The sequence below is a fragment of the Heterodontus francisci genome, chromosome X (genome assembly GCF_036365525.1).
Source record: "Heterodontus francisci isolate sHetFra1 chromosome X, sHetFra1.hap1, whole genome shotgun sequence".
Lineage (NCBI taxonomy): Eukaryota > Metazoa > Chordata > Chondrichthyes > Heterodontiformes > Heterodontidae > Heterodontus > Heterodontus francisci.
This window is the reverse complement of record NC_090421.1, coordinates 2,370,409-2,394,392: the sequence shown is the minus strand read 5'-3', so window position 1 is coordinate 2,394,392 and position 23,984 is coordinate 2,370,409. Positions and strand designations below refer to the sequence as shown.

The window sequence follows — 23,984 nt, the reverse complement described above, 5'->3', positions numbered from 1 at the left end:
ACTTGGCATCAGGTGGCAGGACTATATCTCCAACACAGAAGTCCTTGAAGCGGCCAACACCCCCAGCTTATACACACTACTGAGTCAGCGGCGCTTGAGATGGCTTGGCCATGTGAGCCGCATGGAAGATGGCAGGATCCCCAAAGACACATTGTACAGCGAGCTCGCCACTGGTATCAGACCCACCGGCCGTCCATGTCTCCGCTTTAAAGACGTCTGCAAACGCGACATGAAATCGTGTGACATTGATCACAAGTCGTGGGAGTCAGTTGCCAGCATTCGCCAGAGCTGGCGGGCAGCCATAAAGACAGGGCTAAATTGTGGCGAGTCGAAGAGACTTAGTAGTTGGCAGGAAAAAAGACAGAGGCGCAAGGGGAGAGCCAACTGTGCAACAGCCCCGACAAACAAATTTCTCTGCAGCACCTGTGGAAGAGCCTGTCACTCCAGAATTGGCCTTTATAGCCACTCCAGGCGCTGCTTCACAAACCACTGACCACCTCCAGGCGCGTATCCATTGTCTCTCGAGATAAGGAGGCCCAAAAGAAAAGAAATTATAGTGAATAAATTGACTCCTCCCTAAAAAAAAAAAAATCAAAAATGAAATCTCTCTCCACAGTCCCACACAAGTGTCCCAGCAAGAGAAACATGCCCACTCATTGATGCAGCATACCTGCCAGTCGTCAACTGGCATTATATACTCTCCCCACTGCTGGATAGAACTCACAAGAGCTCCAGTCTGGTTTGAAACAATTCATCACTGACCTCACATGGAGCAGTAAGAATACAGAACAGTTTACATCACTTTTATGCTGTGCCAGTCCCAGTCTGCCAGCTTCAAATAGCAGGGGGTTAACATCAAGTAAAAACTGACCAGATTCTCCTGCAGCACTAGCCTTACCGAACCTGGCCCATTGAATTAGGTTTTGCCACGGGCTGCACGATGCACGCATCTCAGGAGCGAGCAGCAACACAATATAAAAAGGGGCTTCACTTCCTTTCTTTCAGCATAATTGGGGGAGGTTGAGGCTGCACTTTCTCGGACATTGCTCTGCTCCCTCCATATCATTTCCCTTTTAAGAACAGAGCAGCACTCTCACCAGAACACAATTACATTCCAAAGGCCTGACTCATCAGGCATGACTGAAGCAACTGCATAGTCCCACTGGCCTGCACTGGTGAATGTAAAATCACCTCGCCTGCATTATGGGTGCACCTAACCCACATGGACTGCAGCGGTTCAAGAAGGCAGCTCACAACCATCTTCTCAAGGACAATTAGTGATGGGCAATAAATGCTGGCCTGGCCAGCAACACCCACAACCCATGAATGAATTTTTAAAAAACCTCGATTTAAAGTGCACTAACAGGATGGGAGAGTTCAGAATTTCATCAGTAACTTTCCACCATCTAGACAATGAGGAAACAGACATCTACACAGTCAACACTCAATCCGGCCCTACGTCTCACTTCCTGGAGAATGAAAGCTTTGAGATATTTAATTTGGTTCTGCAGCAAACTCAATTCTCAACTACAGCAAACCACTCAGGGACACGCAAATCAAAAGAAAAAGACCTGCATTTATACAGCGCCTTTCACAACTTCAGGACACGTCAAAAAGTGCTTTACAACCAATGGAGTACTTTTTGAAATGTAGCCATTGTTGTAATATATAGGAAACACAGCAGCCAATTTGCACACAGCAAGCTCCCACAAACTGCAATGTGATAATGACCAGAAAATCTGTTTTTAATGATGTCTGTCTTTGCTCGAGTCGCTCTGAACAGGCTCCAGAAGCTGGCCGAGCGCGTCTACCCTGAGGCACAGTGTGGCTTTCGTGCAGAGAGATCGACTATTGACATGCTGTTCTCCCTTCGTCAGATACAGGAGAAATGCCGTGAACAACAGATGCCCCTCTACATTGCTTTCATTGATCTCACCAAAGCCTTTGACCTCGTCAGCAGACGTGGTCTCTTCAGACTACTAGAAAAGATCGGATGTCCACCAAAGCTACTAAGTATCATCACCTCATTCCATGACAATATGAAAGGCACAATTCAACATGGTGGCTCCTCATCAGAGCCCTTTCCTATCCTGAGTGGTGTGAAACAGGGCTGTGTTCTCGCACCCACACTTTTTGGGATTTTCTTCTCCCTGCTGCTTTCACATGCGTTCAAATCCTCTGAAGGAATTTTCCTCCACACAAGATCAGGGGGCAGGTTGTTCAACCTTGCCCGTCTAAGAGCGAAGTCCAAAGTACGGAAAGTCCTCATCAGAGAACTCCTCTTTGCTGACGATGCTGCTTTAACATCTCACACTGAAGAATGCCTGCAGAGTCTCATCGACAGGTTTGCGTCTGCCTGCAATGAATTTGGCCTAACCATCAGCCTCAAGAAAACGAACATCATGGGGCAGGATGTCAGAAATGCTCCATCCATCAATATTGGCGACCACGCTCTGGAAGTGGTTCAAGAGTTCACCTACCTAGGCTCAACTATCACCAGTAACCTGTCTCTAGATGCAGAAATCAACAAGCGCATGGGTAAGGCTTCCACTGCTATGTTCAGACTGGCCAAGAGAGTGTGGGAAAATGGCGCACTGACACGGAACACAAAAGTCCGAGTGTATCAGGCCTGTGTCCTCTGTACCTTGCTCTACGGCAGCGAGGCCTGGACAACGTATGCCAGCCAAGAGCGACGTCTCAATTCATTCCATCTTCGCTGCCTTCGGAGAATACTTGGCATCAGGTGGCAGGACTATATCTCCAACACAGAAGTCCTTGAAGCGGCCAACATCCCCAGCTTATACACACTACTGAGTCAGCGGCGCTTGAGATGGCTTGGCCATGTGAGCCGCATGGAAGATGGCAGGATCCCCAAAGACACATTGTACAGCGAGCTCGCCACTGGTATCAGACCCACCGGCCGTCCATGTCTCCGTTATAAAGACGTCTGCAAACGCGACATGAAATCGTGTGACATTGATCACAAGTCGTGGGAGTCAGTTGCCAGCATTCGCCAGAGCTGGCGGGCAGCCATAAAGACAGGGCTAAATTGTGGCGAGTCGAAGAGACTTAGTAGTTGGCAGGAAAAAAGACAGAGGCGCAAGGGGAGAGCCAACTGTGCAACAGCCCCAACAAACAAATTTCTCTGCAGCACCTGTGGAAGAGCCTGTCACTCCAGAATTGGCCTTTATAGCCACTCCAGGCGCTGCTTCACAAACCACTGACCACCTCCAGGCGCGTATCCATTGTCTCTCGAGATAAGGAGGCCAAAAGAAAAAGAATGTTGAGGGATAAATGTTGGCCCCAGCACAGTGGGTTAAACTCCCCTGCTCTTCGTAATAGTGACATGGGATCTTTTACATCCACTTGAGGGGGCAGACGGAGCCTTGGTTTAACATCTCATCTGAAAGACGGCACCTCTGCCAGTGCGGCTCTCCCTCAGTACTGCCCCCTCCGCCAGTGCGGCGCCGCCCCCTCAGTACTGAATTGGGATTGTCAGCCTAGATTTTTGTGCTCAAGTCTCTGGAGTAGGACTTGAGCACAAAACCTTCTGACTCCGAGGAGAGAGTGCTACCAACTGAACCACAGCAAATATACCAAGTGTAAAATCTACCCACAATCAGTGGAGTTGATCAAAAACAAAATAGGGTCAGTTCAATTTGTGTGGTACTGAGGGCAGAGATCAGAAGGTGGCAGCTTTCACCTCCAGTCTGGGTTGACTGAGCCAAGCTTGGCCAGCACATAACTGTCCCCAATTAGGGAGGAGAGAGTTGGCCAGGATTCCGGCTCCCTATCACAATTCAGTGATCTATGCTGGAAACATCGTGCAAGGACAGGTCAGGTTTGGCTTTGATGGCCTCCTGTAGTCAATAGCCCCTGGCACTTGCACTCTAGATTCGTACATGAAGAGCAGCCACTTGGCTAATGTATTGAGGGGTGACCTGCATCCAGGAAACTGTACCCCAGCAAGAGGATGGGGAGAAGGAGGAATAAAATCAAAACTCTCACTCCTAGCAGCTATGGGGCAGGAACTCTTTAATCTGATATTTGTTCAATTATGTCGATGAGTATTTTGAGATAGCCCTTGCTGTATGCATCAGGGAGGGGCTCAGTGCCCTGGGTCACAGACATTGAGGCACAGTGACTGGGTGTGTGAGACACAGAGTGAGAGAGAGATTTCCAAAGGCACAGTGAGGTGACCTCCACCAGTTCCATTGACAGATCGAACCTAGGCTCCTAGTCCAAGCACCCTCACCTCACAATGTTGGGATGGTCAAAATGCTCCAGCCGCTTCAGGAGGGCCACTTCCCTCACAGTTGACGGTGGAAGACCATCTTCATCCCTCTGGACGCGCACATTTTTCAGAGCGACAAATTTCCCACTCCGCGAATCTCGTGCCTTGTAGACGGTGCCATATGCCCCTCCTCCGATCTCTGCCACAGGCTCATACTGAGTGACTGAATTCTGCTCCATTGTCCCAGCACACAGGGATTTTTCCTCCTGACGATCACCTGGAAGTAGAGAGAAGGAACATTTAAAAAAAAAAACAAGCCTGCCTTTATTCTTCCTAATTTTATTTAGAGACAGAAGCACCGTTGCTGGAGGACAGTTAGAGTCATGGTCCAGCATCGTGCCCAAACACCCATCATTCACATTTGAATCCTAACAGCCAGTATAAAGCTATTTAACCACGAGAGGCCTCATAACTTTGACAGCACCTCCCTAACCCGCAACCTCTACCATCTAGAAGGACAAGTGCAGTAACATGGTGGGAACACCACCACCTGCAAGTTCTCCACCATGTCTGTCAAACCATCCCAACCTAGACATATCAGCATTTCCTTCACTGTCGCTGAGTCAAAATCCTAGAACTCCCTTCCTAACAGCACTGTGGGTGTACCTACCCCACGTGGACTGCAGTGGTTCAAGAAGGCAGTTCACCACCACCTTCTCATGGGCAATTAGGGATGGGCAATAAATGCTGGCCTAGCCAGCGACGCCCACATCCCGAGAATGGAGATTTAAAAATACTTAGTATGTACTGGGGACGAGAACCTAAGGCTGCACTATTACTGGATAGACCCAGACAAACAGGGAAGAAAAACTCGGACATCTCGTGCAACCAACTCGAGTGCTCAGCGCTCTTCGACTAAAAGAATGAAAGAAAGGCATATTTCTATAGTGCCTTTCACAACCTCAAGGCATCCCAAAGCACTTTACTGACAACGAAGTACATTTTGAAGAGGTGCAGTAAGTCTACTATCTCAGTAAATGCAACAGCTAATTTGTGCACAGCAAGGTTCCGTAAATAGAAACTCACAAAGACCAGATATCCTGTGTCGTTCTGGTGTTGCTGTTAGTTGAATGTTGACCAGAACTCCCTCCTCCTTCTCAAATAGGACCATGGGATCTTTAGCATCCACGTCAGCAGGCAGACTGGGCCTTGATTCAACATTTCATCTGGAAGAGCAGTTGCTCAGCTAGCTAAATTTTCAAATTGAATCAATCCCCGCCAGCCTATGCATTAAACTCACATCCTGGTATGCTTAAGCCTCTACCAGTAACATTTGATAACCAACCAGCAAGGTGTATAAGAGCAACCCTGACCTACTGCCACCCTGCTCCGAGTTACACACACAGTTCGCACAGAAATGGCCAACATCCTCGTTCCGATCAGCATCCACCATGTAGGAAGTCACCAACAAAAACCTGCTTGCTCCCACTAACTGGTCAACACAATTCATTGGGATTCAACACCACGAGAACCCAACCAATGACTCCACACGTACCGAGTTCTTGATCTGAACTGTGCTGTTGTGGGGAGGTGCTAAGGGAAGATAGAGGAAAAGTCACCCCATCACACTAACAAGTGGCTCCTTTGAGTCCCCTATTCATCTTCCTGCCAAGTATGTGATTGCATCGGAGATAGGGGTGGGGAGGGGGTTGACGGGAAGGAAAGGGACTAAGTAACTTCCTTAAAAAGATGAATTCCACCATCAATGCTCTGCCAAAAATGAAGATGCTTCACAAACACAGCCCAATGTGGCACTGAACCAGGCAGATCAGAAAATCCTCAGTATAGATCGAATTAACTGATTCCAGGCAACAAGAGCACTGTAATTGCCCTTGGTGTTTGAGTCTTTAGAAATAATCCATTCTCAGGATGGGTGTGTCACTGGCAAGGCTGGCATTTATTGCCCATCCCTAATTACTGTTGGAAAAAGTAATTGTACAACTGAGTGGTTTGCTAGGTCACTTCAGGAGGGCAATTAAGAGTTCGGTTGGTAGAAGACTGGAGTCACATATAGGCCAGATTGGGTAAGGACGGCAGGTTTCCTTCCCTAAAGGACAATAGTGAACCAGTTGAGTTTTTAACAATCTGACAGTTTTGTGGTAACTTTTACTGAGACCAGCTGTTATTTCTAGATTTAAAAAATTTATTGAGAATTTAAATTCAGTTTAATCAAACTGCCATGGTGAGACCAAAACCCACATTCTATGAATTATTCGACCAGACCTCTGGGTTAATAGTCAAGTAAACCACTACACTATTGTCCTGCTCCAGAGTCTGAAAGAAAGAGAGAGTTGAGGAGTGGGGTGATGGGCAGGAAAAGGGAAAGTTAACTAGGCCTTCTTATTGCAGTCCAGTTACTCCTTCTAAAAAGGGCGTAAGCAGGATCAGGCTTTGACTGCATAGGGTATCACAGCCAACAGCCTGCCTATAAACTTTCATTTATAATCACCATAAACATAGCAAATATCTCAAGGCATTCCAAGTGGCAGAGATAACCAAAAGCAAGGGCAAAAAGACAGTTTTTGAGGCTTTTCAAGGTGGGGAGTAGTGGGCAGGAAGCTCTGTGGAGCATGGCCAAGTTGGCTGAAAGGTCTGTCACCAATGGTAGGTTGGGGTTCGGGGGTGGGGGGGGGGAAAAGAGGGAGGAAGGAGGTTATAGAGGACAACAGTCAGAGAAATGGAGGCACTGGGTGGGACACAAGCTTGGAGAAGGTTGCAGACTCAAGTGGATTATTTCACTGCAGGTGATGAAAGAGCTGTCCCGCCCTATAGCCAACAAGCTACACAGACCCAGAGAAAAATAGTTGAGTAAAAGCACAGACATTGTGGGCGAGGCTGCAGAGCTAGAAGCGGTGAGCACCTAAAGCCCAGTTTACTCAGCCTCGCCCTACAAAACACCACTCCATTTGAAGACAGTTCAGCCAAGTGGCTGCAGTCCTCCACTGCACTGTCGGAGGTGCCATCTTTCGAATGAGACATTAAAACAAGGCACCCACCCACCCCCCCCCACCCCCCTTTGGCAGACATAAAAGATTGAATGACACTATTTCGATGATGAGCAGGGGAGTGGGCTAAGGTTCAGAAACTGTTACCCTGCACTGCTGCTAACTCAAACAGAAGTTTGCACCAGATGGTCTCACGGAACTGGTCACAGCAATAAAAAAAAAAAATGCTGTTGAAAAAGGCTTCAATTCTCGCACAGAGTTATACTGTTTCGGTGCTGTATAACTATGGCTCTGTGCCCTCATGCAGACTTTCAAATAGAATCATAAAATGATACAGCACAGAAGGAGGCTATTCAGCCCATTGTGCCCATATCAGCTCTTTGAAATATCTATTCGTCTCACTCCCTGCTCTTTTTCCACTTCCCTGCAATTTTTTTTTTATATAAAAATTATTCACCTCGTGTCCAGTAGCCAATGCCATCACTATGGCAACAGCTCTGTTCCGTTATCAACTGTACATTGCCAGAGGCAACAGAAAAGCTGTATTTGCAGATTCTGCTCAATCCCAATGTTTCATTTAAAAAAAAACAAATTGAAGAATATTTTAGCAGCTTTCCTAGTGAAGCATTCATTTCGATTTCTCCAAAGCTGGTTTAGGTGCTCTGGGCCGACGCAATCCAGAGCAGAGTCAAAGCTGCAAGCCACACTTCCTGTTCTGTCTCGATCCTAATGTGCTATCTTCGTCCTCTTGAGTTTTTTGAAATTCTTTCATGGGATGGTCCCCTCTTTGGGGAGGTCAAAGAAGGCAAAGGAATACAAGATTAAATGGGAGTATACTGAGAAGTGTAGAGGAATTGAGGGACCTTGGAGTGAATATCCACAGATTCCTGAAGGCATCAGGACAGGTCGATAAGGTGGTTAAGAAGGCATATGGAATAAAGTCTGGCTTGGGTTTAAAATTAAAACCCGACCCGGGCCTGACCCAACCACAGCCGACCCAAACCGGCCCCGAGTTCTTTAATTTTTTTTCGCACCTGACCCGACACAAATATCATTCGTCCGTTCCGGCAGTAGGCTATTCCTGCAGATGGAGTTGTGGGGAATCAGGGGTAAGCCTGATCCCGTGACTTCCCAAAAGCAGCACTGTCCAGCCCGACCCGAGCCCAAATGCTGGACTCAGAATATAGACCCGACCCACGTAGTCAGGTTCAGGTCAGGTAGCCAGGCATTAATATGGAATCCTTTCCTTTATTCGCCGAGGTTTAGAATAGAAGAGCAGGTAGGTTATGCTGGAACTGTATAAATCATTGGTTAGGCCACAACTGGAGTAGTGTGTGCAGTTCTGGCCACCTCATTACAGAAAGGATGTAATTGCACTAGAGAGGGTACAGAGGACTGGAAAAATGCAGCTGAGGAAATATCGTATAGGCTGGGGTTGTTCTCCTTGGAACAGAGAAAGCCGAGGGGAGATCTGATTGAAATGTACAAAATTTTGAGGGGCCTGGATAGAGTTGATGTGAAGGGCCTATTCACCTTAGCAGAGAGGTCAGAGACTGGGAAGCATAGATTTAAAGTGATTGGTAGAAGGATTAGAAGGGAGATGAGGAAAAGGTTTTTCACTGAGGGTGGTGAGGGTCTGGAACTCACTGCCTACTTCAATTAACATGCGTAGCATTAAATCCACTACGCGATGTGTTTCAACCTTGGATTACCTCGCCAAGGTCAAAGCTGACCTACTGTTTCTGCAGGAGTGTGGAATACCACACCTCAGCACCTAGAAGCAATGGTCGCGATGGCGGTCCCATGGGCCATTGATCTGGTCAGGGAGTAATGATTCCCGTTCCTCTGGCCTGGGTATTCTGCTGCGGGGAGGTAACTTCACCATCTCTGAAGTTAAGGAGGTGGTGGGCGGTCGCCTCCTCGTAGCAGATGTAATGTACAATAATGCTCCGCTCCGGTTGATCAACGTGTACGTCCCGGTTCAATGCAGTGAGCGGCTGACCGTCTTCCAGCAGCTCCCACTGCTGCTGGCGACGTCCAGGCCGGTCATCCTAGGCAATGACTTCAACGGCATCATCGATGCAGCTGGACAATCCGGCAGAGACAACAGCAAACTGGACGCTACGTCCAGATTCCTAATGGAAACAGTTAAAGATGCCAAACTGCACAACGTCTTCAGCAAACCTGCAGACAGAGCGCAGCGTAGAAACACCTGGTCAAGACCGGACGGGTCTGCCCGTTCCAGGATTGACTTCCTGTTTGTGTCCCGTGCTGTCACGGTCAGATCCACCAATGTCAAGCCGGTGTTGTTCTCCGACCACTGCCTCTTACTGGTCGACTGTCACTTACAGGATGACCAGCGGGTTGGCAGGGGGACATGGAAGCTCAATGCTACACTGCTAACCCCAGAGAACGTTGAGGAACTCAAAAGGGATTACAAAGGTTGGAGGACCGTGAAACCCCTCTTTGAGTCTCCAGTTCACTGGTGGGAGGCGATCAAGGAGAACATCAAGAGGTTCTTTATCTTCAAAAGGTGTTCAGAGGGCGAGAGAGAGACAGAAGGAAATGTCCTGACTCCAGAAAAGTATGCAAAATCTGCTCCGGCTGCAGGCGATGGGAGTCGAGGTCAAGGAGGACCTCCATGAGGTGAAGAGCCAGCAGGCCTCGCTCTTTGCCATGGAGGCCTCCAAGAAGCCCACAGACAGCAGAACCTCCCAGTCCTTCCTATCAGAGGTCTTAGATGACAGCAGGAGGGAGAGACTGGACAAGCCGCTAACTCTGGACGAGCTGACAAAGGCAGTCGAGTCCTTCGAGACGAGTAAAACTCCCGGAAGTGACGGATTACCGGTTGAGTTGTACTCGGCCCTGTGGGACTGGGTCAGCCCGGACCTGCTGGAAGTATACGAGATTATGCTTCTGGCCGGCAGCATGTCAAAATCCATGAGGAAAGGCATCATCACCCTCATCTACAAGCAGAAGGGGGAGAGGGCAGAAATCAGAAATTGGCGGCCCATCTCACTGCTTAATGTTGACAAGATTCTGTCCAAAGTCATCGCCAGTCGGGTCAAGTCTGCTCTGGAGTTGGTGATTCACCCTGATCAGACTTGTACTGTACCCGGCAAGAAGATCTCTGATCATATCCCTGAGTAGCGCAAGACTAATCGCCTATGTACAGGACAGGAGGGTGGACACCTGCCTCATTAGCCTGAACCAGAAGAAGGCCTTTGACAGGATATCGCACACCTACATGATGGACGTACTTTCCAAAATGGGGTTTGGGGAGGGAATCTGCAATTGGATCAAATTGCTCTACACAATCAGTAGCGCAGTCTCAATCAATGGGTGGGAATCAGAAAGTTTCCCGATCCAATCTGGAATCAGACAGGGCTGTCCTCTCTCCCCAGTCTTGTTTGCTGTATTGAACCCTTTGCTGAGTCTATTAGGAAGGATGCGAGCATAAGAGGGGTGACAATCCCAGGCAGTGGAGGCACTCAGGTTAAAACCTCCCTGTACATGGATGACGTCGCCGTCTTCTGCTCGGATCCGCTGTCTGTGCACAGACTGATGAGCATCTGCGACCAGTTCGACCTGGCCTCGGGAGCCAAAGTTAACCACGGCAAGAGCGAGGCCATGTTTTTTGGGAACTGGGCAGACCGATCCTTTGTCCCCTTCACCGTCAGGTCAGACTACCTGAAGGTGCTGGGGATATGGTTCGGAAGGGCCGGGGTGTGCACCAAAACCTGGGAGGAGTGAGTAGCCAGGGTACAACACAAGCTGAGCATGTGGGAGCAGCGATCTCTCTCCATTGTGGGCAAGAACCCGGTCATCAGGTGCGAGGCGCTCACGTTGTTGCTGTACGTGGCGCAGGTCTGGCCCATACCCCACTCCTGCGCTGTGGCGGTCACCCGAGCCATTTTCCTCTTCATCTGGGGATCCAAAATGGACCGGGTCCGGAGGGACACGATGTTCAAACCTCCTGATAAGGGCAGGAAAAATGTACCCAACATCACCCTCATCCTGATGACCACCTTCATGTGCGGCTGCATCAAGCTGTGTGTAGACCTCCAGTACGCAAACTCCAACTGTCACTACGTGCTGAGGTTCTATCTGTCCCTGGTGTTGCGAAGGATGGGCCTGGTCACATTGCCGCAGAACGCTCCATCCAGTTGGACCGTGCCGTACCAACTATCCTTCGTGGAAAAGTTTCTGCGGAGAAACACCTTTGACCACCAATCCATCAGGCAGTGGTCTGCACGAATGTCCTCAAGGCCCTCGGGGAAAAGGAAATGATGGATCCTGTCGGATGGTTCCCCGAGCAGACTGCCAAAGTCATTTGGCAGAATGCCTAATCACCAGAACTTTCAAACATGCACCAAGACATAGCTTGGCTGGTGACGAGAAGAGCCCTCCCAGTCAGATCCTTCCTGCACGCCTGAAGTCTCGCCTCCTCCGCCCAATGCCCTTGAGGTGGTTGTGGTGGGGAAGAGACGGTTGCCCACCTCCTCCCTGAATGTGTCTTTGCAGTGGTTTTTGTCGAGGTTCATCCCAAGCAACTCTGTAACACAGGAGTCTGTGCTCTACGGGCTGTTCCCAGGAATGCACAGAGAGATAATCAACTGCTGCTGGAGGACTATCAATTCGGTGAAAGACACCCTTTGGTCTGCCCGAAACTTGCTGGTCTTCCAGCGCAAAGAGTTGTCCACGACCGAATGTTGCAGACTGGCACGTTCCAAGGTCCAGGACTGCGTGCTGAGGGACGCACTAAAGCTTGGGGCAGCCACAGCAAAGGCTCAATGGGGAAAGACCACTGCGTAAGGTCCCCCCACTAAGCTGAACTGAGGGGCTGGATCCATGGGAAACCCCTCGAACTGTATCCAGAAAAGATTTGTTTGCTGTAAAATGTACATGGCATGTGAAATGAAATGAAAGGGTTGTGAGGCAACTCACTCCTGTATTGAAAGAAACTGATGTCCTTTGCACTCTTTGTATTTTTTGACTTGGAACTGTTTTGTAATATTTTTCTTTTTTTTTTTAAAAAAGAGATTTTTATGAATAAAGTATATTTTGGAAACAAAAAAAAGCTAGTAGAGGCAGAAACCCTTAACTAATTTAGAAGAAGTCTGGATATGCCATAATCTGCAGGGCTACGGACCAAATGCTGGAAGGTGGGATTTAGAATGGGTGGAATGTTTTTTGGCTGGCACAGACACAAAGGGCCAAGTGGCCTCTTTCTGTGCTGTAAACATTCTTTGATTCTATGTGGGCGTCACTGGCAAGGCCAGCATTTGTTGCCCATCCCCAACTGCCCTCGACAGCCAAGTGGCTTGCAAAGCCTTTTCAGAGGGCAGTTAAGAGTCAACCACATTGTTGCGGGTCTGGAAGCACATGTAGTCCAGACTAGGTAAGGACGGCAGATTTCCTTCTCTAAAAGACATTAGTGAACCAGATGGATTTTTACAACAAATTGATAGCAATGGTGTCATGAAACTGAGACTAGCTTTCAATTCCTGACGCTTTTTTTTTAAAATTCAATTAATTGAATTTAAATTTCACCAGCTGCTGTGGTGGCATTAGCCTGGGCCTCTGGATTACTAGTCCAGCATCACAAGCCCAGTTTAGTTGCAGTCCGATGAAAGGGCTGAATAGGGTAGATGTAGAGAAGATGGTTTCACTTGCAGGTGAGACCAGAACTAGGGGCCATAAATACAAGATGGTCACTGATAAATACAACAAAGAATTAAGAAACCTCTTTACCCAGAGAGTGGCAAGAATGTGGGACTCGCTACCACAGGGAGTGGTTGAGGTGAATGGCATAGATACATTCAAGGGGAAGCTGGATAAGCACATGGAGATAGGAACAGAAGGATATGGTTATTTTGGGGGGGGGGGGGGGGGGGGCGGGGGGTTGCGTGGTAGGAAAGACTCATGTGGAGCATAAACATCAGCACAAACCTGCTGGGCTGAATGGCCTCTTTCTATGCTATTCTTTTGGGCCTCCTTATCTCGAGAGACAATGGATACGCGCCTGGAGGTGGTCAGTGGTTTGTGAAGCAGCGCCTGGAGTGGCTATAAAGGCCAATTCTGGAGTGACAGGCTCTTCCACAGGTGCTGCAGAGAAATTTGTTTGTTGGGGCTGTTGCACAGTTGGCTCTCCCCTTGCGCCTCTGTCTTTTTTCCTGCCAACTACTAAGTCTCTTCGACTCGCCACAATTTAGCCCTGTCTTTATGGCTGCCCGCCAGCTCTGGCGAATGCTGGCAACTGACTCCCACGACTTGTGATCAATGTCACACGATTTCATGTCGCGTTTGCAGACGTCTTTATAACGGAGACATGGACGGCCGGTGGGTCTGATACCAGTGGCGAGCTCGCTGTACAATGTGTCTTTGGGGATCCTGCCATCTTCCATGCGGCTCACATGGCCAAGCCATCTCAAGCGCCGCTGACTCAGTAGTGTGTATAAGCTGGGGATGTTGGCCGCTTCAAGGACTTCTGTGTTGGAGATATAGTCCTATGCGATAAATGCTTTGTAACTCTCGTGGGACCAATTAACACAGGAAATCTTCACAGCCATTAATATCAGCTCATTCAGGAGATCCAGGCATTCTTCTGTGACCGGGAGACTTTGGAACTGGATGCCTGCTGCCAACTGCCAAAGTATTTTGAGCAGACCTCAAACTGACATGCAAATGTGGGCTGGGAGAATAATACAGGATGTTCTATGAGGCTAGGGAGTTTAAATGGCATCAGTGCTGGCTCAGTGGGTAGCATTCTCCTGAAACAGAAAATTGTCAGTTCAAGTCCCACAGTTTAGGCTCACACCCCTAGTGCAGGAGGCAGGCTCTTACAATGACTTAGTGGAGTCAAATGGGCAACTCACACAAAGCTGTGAATGTCAGCTGATTCATAATCTAGCTGAGAAGTTAAGATGAACACTCACTCACTCCCCTTCCCCCCACTGTAAAAGACAGTTTGAATGAACTCCTTCCCACTCTCGATAAGACTAGGAGAAATATGCAGCAGGAGATTGGGGATCAGACAGCTTCTGGTAACACACAAAGGCCAACACAGTGTAAGCATCAACTGAAATGCGGCTGACAAAAATTAATTGCTCCCAAACATAAAAACAAACAAAAGCCTCAGTTTCAACCAAATAAAAGCCAACATTAGCTCAAATTACTTGTTAAAAAAAAAATTCACCGAGCAAAAGTCTTATCTGATTGGCACTCAGATCTTTCCATTCAGGATGATGTTAAAAGCGGAATAAACAGCACAGGAGGAAGAGGGATTTTTTTTATATTTAAAGTTGCAGGATGATTTGCATGGAAGCATTTGACAATTTGCATAGCAATCTCAAACAAAATAGGAGAACCTCAGGACTCCACAGAAGGCACTTCGTGAAAGCATCACTCGCTCTATCACTTTCTCCTTGTTTGGACTGGACCTGACAATCTTCTGCATCTATAAGACATGTTCCAGGAATGCCTTCAAGTCGGCAATTCTCCAACCTACCCCATTTACTCAGATTCTGCAAACAGGAACAAACAGCTGCATGAGCACAAGTCAGTAATCGGGAAACTCCATTACTGACATGTACCAACCAGATCAATGACAAGACCACCTGCAATTAAGAAATGCTGACTGTGATCAATTGGACATCAGTGGTAACAATGCCTTTAGAGGCACTAGGAAAAGTGCAAGAATTCCAAAGATTTACAACCCCATGTGAAGAAAGTTCCCCTCATTTTTTAAAATTCATTCATGGGATGTGGGCGTCGCTGGCTAGGCCAGCATTTATTGCATCCCATGCATTTGCTGCCCTTGTCCTTCTAGGTGGTAGAGGTCGCGGGTTTGGAAGGTGCTGTCTAAGGAGCTGGTGCGTTGCTGCGTTGTAGATGGTACACACTGCTGCCACTGTGCGTCGGTGGTGGAAGGAGTGAATGTTTGTAGATGGGGTGCCAATCAAGCAGGCTGCTTTGTCCTGGATGGTGTCGAACTACCTGAGTGTCGTTGGAGCTGCACCCATCCAGGCAAGTGGAGAGTATTCCATCACACTCCTGACTTGTGCCTTGTAGATGGTGGACAGGCTTTGGGGAGTCAGGAGGTGAGTTACTCACCGCAGAATTCCTAGCCTCTGAACTGCTCTTGTAGCCACGGTATTTATATGGCTACTCCAGTTCAGTTTCTGGTCAATGTCCTTAGCCCCTAGTATGTTGATAGTGGGGGGATTCAGCGATGGTAATGCCATTGAATGTCAAGGGAGATGGTTAGATTCTCTCTTGTTTGAGATGGTCATTGCCTGGCACGTGTGGCATGATTGTTACTTGCCACTTATCAGCCCAAGCCTGGACATTGTCCAGGTCTTGCTGCATTTCTACACGGACTGCTTCAGTATCTGAGGAGTTGCGAAAGGTGCTGAACATTGTGCAATCAGCAGCAAACATCCCCACTTCTGACCTTAGGACCTCTCAGTCCTAAATGGCCAACCCCTTATCCTGTGGCTATGCTCCCTAATTTTAGACTCTACAGCCTCAGCATCTAAAAGGGCCTTCCTTACCTTAAGGACAATACTATCTCTCGTTTTTGTCCACCTATTTTCCACTGTTCCTCTCAAAACCCCTCTGCACTCTGACCCTTCACTTGGGGGTGACATCAATGGCTTTGTGATTTCAAGAGTCACCTAAACCCTCCCGCCCAGCCCATCTCCTTCAACCTCATCCTCCACAATTGACTCTCGCACCTCACCCCTCTACAGCCACCTCTTGACCTTGTCATCATGTGGCTTTTACACCTCCAAAGTTTCTATGACAACAGGACTCTCAATCACTTCCTCATCTACATATCTCCACGCTTGCCCTAACTCCTCCACAATCACTGTCTGACCCTGGAATGGCCGTCCCCTTAACCCAAGACCCCCTGCCCCTCACTCCAACCTCAGCCCTTCACTTGGCAGGACAGGGACAGCTCTGTTGATGTCAACAACAGCCTGGCCTTCTTTAACACTCTTGTGACCACCAGATCATGGAAAGTCCTCCATCCCCAATCATTCTTCCTAGTCCAATAGCCACCTTCAAATCCACTTGTCACAAATTTTGTCTCATCACCTTTAGGTCCATCACTCTCTTTCCCAGTCTTCTGACTCCAATCTACCACTTACTCCCCACTCCAGTGGTTGCTCTTATCCCAGCCCCTTGGAGCCCCTTCCCTCACCCATCTTCACCTCGACTGAGGTTCTACCCCACTACTGACCCTCTGCCTGATTCAGTGTATCCTTTCTTCAGACTCATTATGCAAGGGCACTATAGAAATGCAAGTGAGCAAAGTCACTATTGCATTGCAGTGATCTATGAAATAAAAAAAGGTTCTGGTTAAGAGCTTAATCAGCACAAGTTTCAAAATAAAAAGATATTCATATTTGAAGGCAGCAGCAGATCTGAATTGCGATAACTGATGAAAAATCTTAATACTCAGCATACTGCTGCCATCATGACCACTGCCAAGTGTTACAAAAGTGTCTCTGTTTTGTTAAATATATTTTGAGGAGTCATTTTTGAAAGACTGAAGAAATGTTAAACTTTGGGGTTTTCAAAGGGGGTCATGTAAAGGCCACTTGACTTTGAAAACCAATCCCTGGAAATTTTTTTTCTTAAAAGGGGCACTGAGGAAAACAAGCCTCTCTAGGAAACCACTGGACTTCCTGCGACAAGACGACTTTCTGGGAAAGCACCTGACTTCCAGCTCAATAAACAGAACTTTAGACACCTGGAGAAGTTGCTTACAAAGAAGTTACAGGTCAAGATTGATGGAGGTCAGAAGGTTGACCTGTTGTCGGTTTCGCTTTTGAATTGTTTTGCGTTGGGGTTGAACTGTATAAAAAGAGGAGAGAACTTCCAAAGAGAGAAAAGAGAATTCTCAAAGAGAGGAGAGAAGACCACAACCCAGCTCAGCTTTCCCACACCTCTCTAAAAGACCCTGGGAAGTCCATTGTGTAAACTAATCTCCTGTCTTCGAAAAAAAGCCTGCTAAATTAATTCTCAACACCACCTGAAAAAAAACTGGTTCTAAAAAATCCCAGTGACCCGTCTACATGTACTCAGAGCCAGATTGTATGCCAGTTTTGGAACACAACATACTTCATACCTCATCTGTTTATTCAAGAATGAGTAAGTATTCAGCCCAAGTGTTTTTTTGTCTACAATAGAGCTCTAAAAACAAAAAGATCCTTTATTTTTCCAGTTAACGGGGGGGGGGGGGGGGGCAGCAAGGCAAAAAGGGAACTTTAACATTTTATAAACGAACTGATAATTTTGTTCTTTATTAAAGAAACTTGGTTGGTGTGTTTTATTCTAGGATTAAAATGGAGTTTATGATTGACCGTATCGGCAAGTGGGAAAAAAATTAAATATGTGTTGTGTCTTGTGGAGAAGTGGAATTATAATAAATGGTGCACTCCTGCCGCCTCAGTCATAACACAAGACAATTCTCCCCAGCAAAACCTTGAGCTGCTCAGGCTCAGCTCGCGTAAGAGAGAGATCTATAAAAATACCTTTCTCTAGATTCCAAATTATTGCAGCGTGAATGATTCGACGTTAAAATAAAAGTCCACGATACTTGTGGCAAAACTAATTACAAACTTGGAGTGGCAAACACTGAAAGGGTTTTTTTTTTAATTGTTGGGGGAGGGGGAGGGGGAGGGGGAGGAGGGGGAGGAGGGGGGAAGAAAAGAGAGAAAACCACCACCCCACTGGTTTGCGTCAAGAAAGAGACCCGAGATATTAAATTGGAGATTAAAAGTTTGATGAAATCTTCGGTTTATTTCCTACAAATGAAATTAATAGATGTTAATCCCTGCGCACGTGGCAGTATTAAGCAATCCTTTTGTCAGCCCTCTAACAAACCCTTCAACAATTACAGACGGTCCCTTTAAAAATACACACACATACTCGACAGAATTGTAATTCATTATGGCAACGAAATGTTTCACCTTACATATTTTAACTAAAATCAACAAGCTTCCTTTCCCTCCTGCAGGCGCAGGCTCATTAAGCTGGCCTTTTAGAAATCACTCCACTCCCTCACGATCACAAAGTTTCGAATGAAGTCTCACTTTGCCATTAAGTGAAAAGAGAGCGAAAAATCCAATAATAATACTTACAATGTACAACAAACTTTCAGTGGAGTTTCCCAGAATTTCCGAAAGAAAATCAATCACGAAATAAAATCATAATTTTTCGAGTCCTTGAACCGTCTGGTGTTGCAGACTTTTTATGATCGTTTGCAATCAATAAACGTTTAAACTGTTTTTTTAGGGGGAAAAGTTAATTAAGACTAAAAAGTCCCGCTGAAACTGACTAAAGTTTGTTAGTTACAGTCACATGAGGACATTCCTAAAGTATGGTCCTTCCGCCTGCCATGATTGACAGGAGGAATTGACTTCTTTTTGCTTTCGCTTATTGGTGGAATCTAGTCCATGATAGGTTTCCTTTCTGCTGATTGGCTGGCCAGTTGCCGCTGTTTTTATTTTACGGCTTCCTGCGCTGATTGGCGGAAACTGGTTATAATTGCTGTTATTCTCACTTTCTGTGGAGTTCTGGGAGGTTATAATTCATTTATCAGGGGGTAGGGGGGAAAAAAAAGCCCCGTGATTTATATAAGTAAATAATACAGACTCCAGAGAAAAGTCCCCCCAAAAATTTAGTATACAATGAACGTAAGTGGAGTAAAACATGCAGCAGCTAATTTGCACAAAGTCCCAGAACGACAATTAGATAATGACCATTTCATTTGCTTTTTTAAGTGATGTTGCTTGAGGGATAAATATTAGCCCCAGGACAGCGGACGAACTCCCACTGCTCTTTAAAATAGTGCAGCAGGATCTTTTATGCCCACCTGAGAGAGCAAAATAAAAGCAAAAATACTTGTAAAAGCAAAATACTGCGGATGCTGGAAATCTGAAACAAAAACAAGAAATGCTGGAATCACTCAGCAGGTCTGGCAGCATCTGTGGAAAGAGAAGCAGAGTTAACGTTTCGGGTCAGCGACCCTTCCAATGAAGGGTCGCTGACCCGAAACGTTAACTCTGCTTCTCTTTCCACAGATGCTGCCAGACCTGCTGAGTGATTCCAGCATTTCTTGTTTTTGCCTCGGTTTATTGTCTTGTGTGGAAAATGGCACCTCTAACAGTGCAACACTCTCCACTGCACCAGGAGTATCAGCCTGAATGATACACTTGAACCCAAAGCCTCTAACTCAGGAACAAGCAGGTTATCAACTAGCACAATACAATGATGCAAATCCTATGTTAAAGTGTCATCCTCTCTCTTGATGGCCATTGTGTCATAAATGGTCCTTTTCCCTTTCTACAAAAACTTTGGGAAACTTTTTTTTCTTATGACACCGAGCTAATAAATTTCACCTGAAACGGATGCCTTTTCTTCCCAAAATGCTCCTGCAATATTAAGTTGCTGTTTCAGAATGATATTTCTGTTTGTACAGCCCTGTCAGGCTGTCTCACAGACTGTTCATGTGGATCGTAGCTCATTGGTTCCACTTATACTGTGTTCCTCAGCTTAATTGGGGTATCTGGGGGGGAGATTCTTCTCCCTTTGCTGAACAGAGGAGTCAACAACAACAACAACTTGCATTTATATAGTGCCTTTAACATAGTAAAACATCCCAAGGTGCTTCACAGGAGCTATTATCACACACAAATTGACGCTCAGCCACGTAAGGAGATACTAGGGCATGTGACCAAAAGCTTGATCAAAGAGGTAGGTTTTAAGGAGTGTCTTCAAGCAGGAAAGCAAGTTGGAGAGGTAGAAAGGCTTAGGGAAGGAATTCCAGAGCCTAGGGCCTAGATGGCTAAACATATGGCCACTACTATTGGAATGGAGGAAATTGGTGACGCACAAGAGGTTATTCACATCAAACATGAGCAGAATCCCCCCCTCCTCCTCACAAGATATTTCAATGAGGCTGTAACCACAGATAACATTAAATGTCATCAAGCGGAAATCTACAGCAGCCAATCACATGCCACATCAGCATAGAGTATTGGTAGTAAATTCATTGCCTCTCAGGTGATGATGTCACACCAAAGTAGCAGCGGGACCTCAGACATCTTTTTTGTAGCTAAATGAAAAAATAAAGCATATTTTGGTATCTAATTTACATTTTAGAAGTGATCCTATTAGTCTGCTCAACCTACTTGTGAGAAGAAAAAGAAAAACGTGCACTTATATAGCACGTCTCACATCTTTGGGACATCCCACATTATTTTTAAAGTGCAGTCAGCAGTCACTGCTGTTTAGAGACAAACACAGAAGCTCATTTGTGCACAGCAAGGTCCCACCAACAGCGATGAAATAAGTGACCAACTGATCAGTTGTGGTGATATTGGTTGAGGGACAAATGTTGGCCATGACACTGGAGAGAACTTTCCCTGCCCTTCTTTGAATTGTGAACTGTTCAAATTAAGGCCTCACCTGAAAGACAACACCGCCAACAATGTCGCACTCCCTCAGTGCTGCACTGAAATGCCAACAACAACTTGCATCTTTAATGTAGTTAAACAGCCCATGGTGCTTCAAAGGACCATAATCAGACAAGATTATGTCAGTCTCGATTATGTTCTCAAGTCCTGGAGTGGGGGCTTGACCCCATGATCTTCTGACTCGGCGGGAAGAGTGCTACTGTTCAGTCAAGTTCGTACTTGAAGATGAAATGAGAAAATTCAAGAAAAACTTGCATTATATAGCACCTTTCACAACTGCAGAATGACCCAAAGCACTATATAGCCAATTAAGTACTTTTGAAGTGTAGTCACTATTGAAATGTAGGAAACAGGGCAGCTATTGCACACAGCAAGCTCCCACAAACAGCAATCTGATAATGACCAGATAATCTGATGTGATGTTGATTGAGGGATAAATATTGGCCAGGACACTGGGATAACTCTCCTGCTCTTCTTTCAAATAGTGGCATGGGATCTTTTACGTCCACCTGAGAGGGGCAGACAAGGCCTCAGACAAAAGAGGACGCTTCTGACAGTGCAGCACTGCACTAAAGCATCAACTTTGATTTTTATACTCAAGTCTCTGGAGTGAGATTTGAACCAACAACCTTAAAAGTAAGAGAACTACCTACTGAGCCACAGTCAACACTAAAACAAAATCGAAAAAATATGGAAATAAAGAAAAGAAACTGTGGTGGGGCATGGGAACAAAATTGATTGCATCCAGCTTGACCAAATGTATGTTCACTCACATGCTAGTGAAGTATTATAATAAAGAAATCCTTGCCATTTAAATCTATCAACTAAAATCAACTAGAACGCAAGTTGTAATTAGCACAAACTGAGCTGTTAGCCTTGGGACTGCGCTGTTATTATGACATTCAACACTTATTAATTGTTAATATAAAATACACGCCAATAATAGACTGGTCCAATCTGGAGTTATTGGCTGCACACTCTAGACCTCAGTATTTGTTATCAAGGTAGAGCAACTGGGCACAAATGTATACAATCTAGAGCTGACAGCTCTTGAGTGATGGGCCTAAGCACAGCAGTGGATGAAAGGGACACAATCATGCTTGTTCGGTTGTGCGTCTTGAATCATTTGAGGACATCAATCATTTTCATGCAAGTAAGATGCCAACAGAATATCCCAAAGGCTATTAAATCTCTGCATTCTTTTATAAAGTAATCAAATTGCTTTATTTTCTCCCCAGTTATCCATTATGAGGACAGGTTGCATAGACTAGGTTTTTATTCCCTCAAGTATAGAAGATTAAGGGGTGATCAGATCAGGTATTTAAGAAGATTAAAGGAGTTGATAGGGTAGAGAGAGAGAAACTATTTCCTCTGGTCAGTGGCAGTCAGAACAAGGAAGGTCATTGATGGGGCCGAGGACAATTTCCTGAGGAACTCCTCCAGTGAACTCCTGGGGCTGTGAAGACTACCTTCAGACCACCACAACCACCTTCCATTGCATCAAGTATGACTCCAGCCATTGGAAGATTTCCCCTTTGACCCCAACCGCCACCTCCCCCTCCACCCCTCAAAACATGGAATTCAGAGTTTGCCTACATTATAACAGTGACCACATTTCAAAATGAGTCAGTGGCTGTGAAATGTTTTGGGACATCCTGAGCATGTGAAAGGTGCTCTATAAACGCAAGTTTATTCTTGTCTTTCTGTGACTCAGTTCTTCTTCTTTGGCCTCCTTGTCTCGGGAGACAATGGGTAAGCATCTGCAGGTGGTCAGTGGTTTGTGGAGCAGCGCCTGGAGTGGCTATAAAGGCCAATACTAAAGTGACAGACTCTTCCACAGGTGCTGCAGATAAAATTGGTTGTTGGGGCTGTTACACAGTTGGCTCTCTCCTTGCGCTTCTGTCTTTTTTCCTGCCAACTGCTAAGTCTCTTCGACTCGCCACACTTTAGCCCCGCCTTTATGGCTGCCCGCCAGCTCTGGCGATCACTGGCAACTGACTCCCACGACTTGTGATCAATGTCACAGGACTTCATGTCACGTTTGCAGACGTCTTTAAAGCGGAGACATGGACGGCCGGTGGGTCTGATACCAGTGACGAGCTCGCTGTACAATGTGTCCTTGGGGATCCTGCCATCTTCCATGCGGCTCACATGGCCAAGCCATCTCAAGCGCCGCTGACTCAGTAGGGTGTATAAGCTGGGGATGTTGGCCGCCTCAAGGACTTCTGTGTTGGAGATACGGTCCTGCCACCTGATGCCAAGGATTCTCCGGAGGCAGCGAAGATGAAATGAATTGAGATATCGCTCTTAGCTGACATACGTTGTCCAGGCCTCGCTGCTGTAGAGCAAGGTACTGAGGACACAGGCTTGATACACGCGGACTTTTGTGTTCCGTGTCAGTGCGCCATATTCCCACATTCTCTTGGCCAGTCTGGACATAGCAGTGGAAGCCTTTCCCATGCACTTGTTGATTTCTGCATCGAGAGACAGGTTACTGGTGATAGTTGAGCCTAGGTAGGTGAACCCTTGAACCACTTCCAGAGCGTGGTCGCCGATATTGATGGATGGAGCATTACTGACGTCCTGTCCCATGATGTTCGTTTTCTTGAGGCTGATGGTTAGGCCAAATTCGTTGCAGGCAGCCGCAAACCTGTCGATGAGATTCTGCAGACACTCTACAGTGTGAGATATTAATGCAGCATCGTCAGCAAAGAGAGGTTCCCTGATGAGGACTTTCCGTACTTTGGTCTTCGCTTAGACAGGCAAGATTGAACAACCTGCCACCTGATCTTGCGTGGAGGAAAATTCCTTCTTCTGAAGACTTGAACGCATGTGAGAGCAGCAGGGAGAAGAAAATCCCAAACAGTGTAGGTGCGAGAACACAGTCCTGTTTCACGCCACTCAGGATAGGAAAAGGGTCTGATGAGGCGCCGCTATGCCGAATTGTACCTTTCATATTGTCATGGAATGAGGTGATGATACTTAGTAGCTTTGGTGGACATCCGATCTTTTCTAGTAGTCTGGAGACCACGTCTGCTGACGAGGTCAAAGGCTTTGGTGAGATCAATGAAAGCAATGTAGAGGGGCATCTGTTGTTCGCGGCATTTCTCCTGTAGCTGACGAAGGGAGAACAGCAGGTCAATGGTGGATCTCTCTGCTCGAAAGCCACACTGTGCCTCAGGGTAGACACGCTCGGCCAGCTTCTGGAGCCTGTTTAAAATGACTCGAGCGAAGACTTTCCCCACTATGCTGAGC

At 46.7% G+C, this 23,984-nt stretch overlaps 1 protein-coding gene across 4 annotated transcripts in view; it reads right to left on the bottom strand.

The window, feature by feature from the left end:
* The window catches only part of cdk4 (cyclin dependent kinase 4), a 55,192-nt gene extending 36,516 nt beyond the window's left edge, over positions 1-18,676 (bottom strand). For all 4 annotated transcript variants that reach the window (XM_068024440.1, XM_068024439.1, XM_068024437.1 and 1 more), the window contains exons 1-2: positions 18,393-18,676; positions 4,256-4,511 (exon numbers count right to left, since the gene is read on the bottom strand). In XM_068024440.1, the coding sequence (XP_067880541.1) occupies positions 4,256-4,473 (218 nt within the window). In that variant the 5' untranslated portion in view covers positions 4,474-4,511; positions 18,393-18,676. The remainder of the gene's footprint in view (positions 1-4,255; positions 4,512-18,392) is intronic.
* Positions 18,677-23,984: the final 5,308 nt, after the last annotated feature.